Raw genomic sequence first — 2,846 nt, forward strand, 5'->3', positions numbered from 1 at the left:
AAATAAAAGTATAGATCTCTATACAAAAATCCCAAAAAATTGAAACCAACTTAAATTTTCCCCTCCATTTGTCACATTTTAGTATCTTTTACTTTTTTCTTCTTCTATGTTTCTCTTAAATCAAATTCAACTATTTTGTATTTTCTTTCTCACCTATTTCCTTCAGATTTTTCTAATTCTCATGTACTCTAACTTTCTCCTCTCTACCAAACATAATAAAGAGCCACTTGGATTGAAGAACGCCAAAATTTCCTTTGAAAATCGTATTGCCATAAGCCTGATATGCGTTTAACAAAGGAATATACTTGTGATTTTTGAGATCATACTGACTACCGTTATGCGTATCCTCTGGATAAATTAATGCTGGAATATTTTACAAGATCACATAGGAAAAATGTAAAAACTATCACAAAATTTCAAATGAGTTTCTTTTTCTCGAAGAATGTCTTCAGGTGCCATAGTTGCAGCCCTGCTACTGATAAGCAGACAAAGAGCGAAAGCAAACTCAGCCAGAACATTCTGCTATTGGTTGCCCTGTTCAGTTCCTGCATTTCTTCTTCTCTGCAAATTGAATGGCACAAAATAGTAAGAATAATGATTTTACAATATTCCATCAATAAGTAATTCCAGAAACAAGAATAATGTTTTATTCACTTTCCCATGTCAGAGTATTCAATTAAAAATTTTCAGGCAATGCTTGGTTACCTTTCACGAAGATAAAACATCTCGTCATGAATGGAAGCAACAGAATCTTGCAGCTTCCTTAGCTCTAGCTCCATTACCTGGTATAGGTGAATTAAATTGATATGAGAATTTTTATTTTCTTTTATCGAACATTCTGTCAACAAATATTGCAACTTCTTGCAATGTAATTGAAAATCAAAGAGTCTGTTAAGTTATGCCACAAGGAACAAATGGGTGGGATGGGAAGGCTTTGAGTGGGTTTTGGTTTGTTCAAGAATATGGCATAAATTTTAGTGAAATCAACCGGGACAGAAGTAAACTCCAGAAAATAGATAGATAGTGTGGAGGAACAATACAAATTAAAATAATAATGCAATCATTCAAGAAAGCCAAATTTGTAAACAGAGAATAAGCCAAAGAAAAAAGAGCTGACTACCACTTATAAAAATAAAATAAATGGGAGGTAGACAAAAATTTATAGGTAGGGAAAATGTGACACATTTGTACGGATGAATGTGGTTTCCATTCAATATTCACATTATAAAGTAAAACGATCTCCATGATTAGGTACGTATCATGCCCTATAAGCCTACCATAACTAGAAATTTCATGAGTGAGACTAATGTTTAGTACTAATACAGATTTCTACCACTGGTAAGGGAAATCAGACATTACTTGATTGATCAGATTAGATTGAGCTTGAGGCAGTAAATGAAAAAAAGAGGATCATTCATTTCTTGTCAGTATATGCAGCATAAGCTAGGTAATTGACTGAAAGACTCGACTTGTAGTTGTACATGAGTAACACAACAACAGCAACAAAAACCTTATCCTAAAAGAAGAGATCCTTCATGGATCACACTATGTAATTTTACTCGGTTAAAAACCAACTCTTTCAAGTTATTTGCCATGAGATCCTCATAGTAATACTGAATTCATTCAAATAAGCTCTCTTACGAAAACTATTTGTTGGAATGCAATTACCAAGTAAATCTTGCAAAACAAATTCATCTTTTCTCCAAATCTTTCAGCATAGAAATCATAACACTATACTCTACACAAAAATTAACCGCTAGAAACACAGTAGTGTCGGATTACTCACATCAATTTGCCCCTTTTTAGCAACATTAGACCAATCCTTGGCTGCTACACCGGTTTTCCAATCAAAATCCACAGTCAACGTTATCGGGGGATTGTGATCTATCGCCCAAAAACAAGACATGTAATCTCCAGCCTCCGCTGCCGCGAACGCAAACTGCCCCGTCTGAACGCGATCCCCGTAGTGATAGTTGTTCCCGTACGACGAAGTCACCTAACAAAAAATAAAAAAGAAGCAGGATTAGCATTTAACGAGAAACCAGAGAACACGATCCGATTCACTACTGGGCCCGAAAAAGTTTCAATTTTTGGCAGTGGGGTTTATGAAAATACCCGAACGGTGACTCTGTGGGAATCGGGCAGAGGTTGACCCTCGTTGTGATTGACGATAAGGTACTTGCCGACCGTCATGGAATTGCTCTTGATGTCTTCGGATATGCATTTGGTGTGGCCAGATTGGAGTTCGAATCGAAGAGATTGGGTTGAGGAAGAAAAGAACACCAAAAGCAGAAGCGAAAGGAGCAGAAGGGGTCTGGGGTTTCCCCCAATCATGATGAACATGATGAATGGATGGTGTGTTTGGCGACAGAGAAAAGTGGGTTAGCAGAGATTAGGTTATGGGCGTGAAGTGAAGGCGGAGAAGAAGAATCAAAAGAGATTTAGCAGCGATGGATGAGAAATAATTAATATGGTAATGGAACTATTAACCAAACCAAACAGGGTGCTAACTACTACACCTACTGTTGCAGCTGCACAACACAACCACGATGTCCATGTCGATTGTCAAACTTTGAATCTTACGTGGCGTCTTTTCATTGGAACTTACACGTATTATTCATTGAGTGAATCTGAGGGATTAGGATCATAAATAAATTAAATTTTTTAATAATATAAAAATAAATAAGTAAATATTGCAAATTTTATTTTGTAATGGTCAACAATTTTATCTTAAAACATCAAACATTTTCTTATACTAGATTTCTTAAAATAATTACATAATAAAAAATTGCTTTGTTTCCTTGATATATTATTTATTGTTTGCTCATTTTATGATTTTATCATTT

The 2,846-nt window shown here is 35.3% G+C and overlaps 1 protein-coding gene across 1 annotated transcript; it reads right to left on the minus strand.

The window, feature by feature from the left end:
• Positions 1-232: 232 nt before the first annotated feature.
• LOC124826012 (transmembrane emp24 domain-containing protein p24delta9-like) lies at positions 233-2,492 on the minus strand. The gene is made up of 4 exons (XM_047298777.2): positions 2,116-2,492; positions 1,787-1,996; positions 706-782; positions 233-561 (listed from the first exon to the last, which is right to left on the minus strand). The coding sequence occupies exons 1-4, from the start codon at positions 2,341-2,343 to the stop codon at positions 417-419; spliced, it is 660 nt and encodes a 219-aa protein (XP_047154733.1). The 5' UTR covers positions 2,344-2,492; the 3' UTR covers positions 233-416.
• Positions 2,493-2,846: the final 354 nt, after the last annotated feature.

The sequence above is a fragment of the Vigna umbellata genome, chromosome 1, assembly GCF_029865625.1.
Source record: "Vigna umbellata cultivar VRB3 chromosome 1, Vumbellata_1.0, whole genome shotgun sequence".
Classification (NCBI taxonomy): Eukaryota; Viridiplantae; Streptophyta; class Magnoliopsida; order Fabales; family Fabaceae; genus Vigna; species Vigna umbellata.

Coding starts and splice junctions, on each gene's coding strand:
- LOC124826012 (XM_047298777.2), bottom strand. CDS start 2,343: ATGTTCATCATGATTGGGGGAAACCCCAGACCCCTTCTGCTCCTTTCG. Junction 1,997..2,115: donor CCCACAGAGTCACCGTTCGG/GTATTTTCATAA, acceptor ATTTTTTGTTAG/GTGACTTCGTCGTACGGGAA. Junction 562..705: donor ATGTTTTATCTTCGTGAAAG/GTAACCAAGCAT, acceptor TTCAATTTGCAG/AGAAGAAGAAATGCAGGAAC.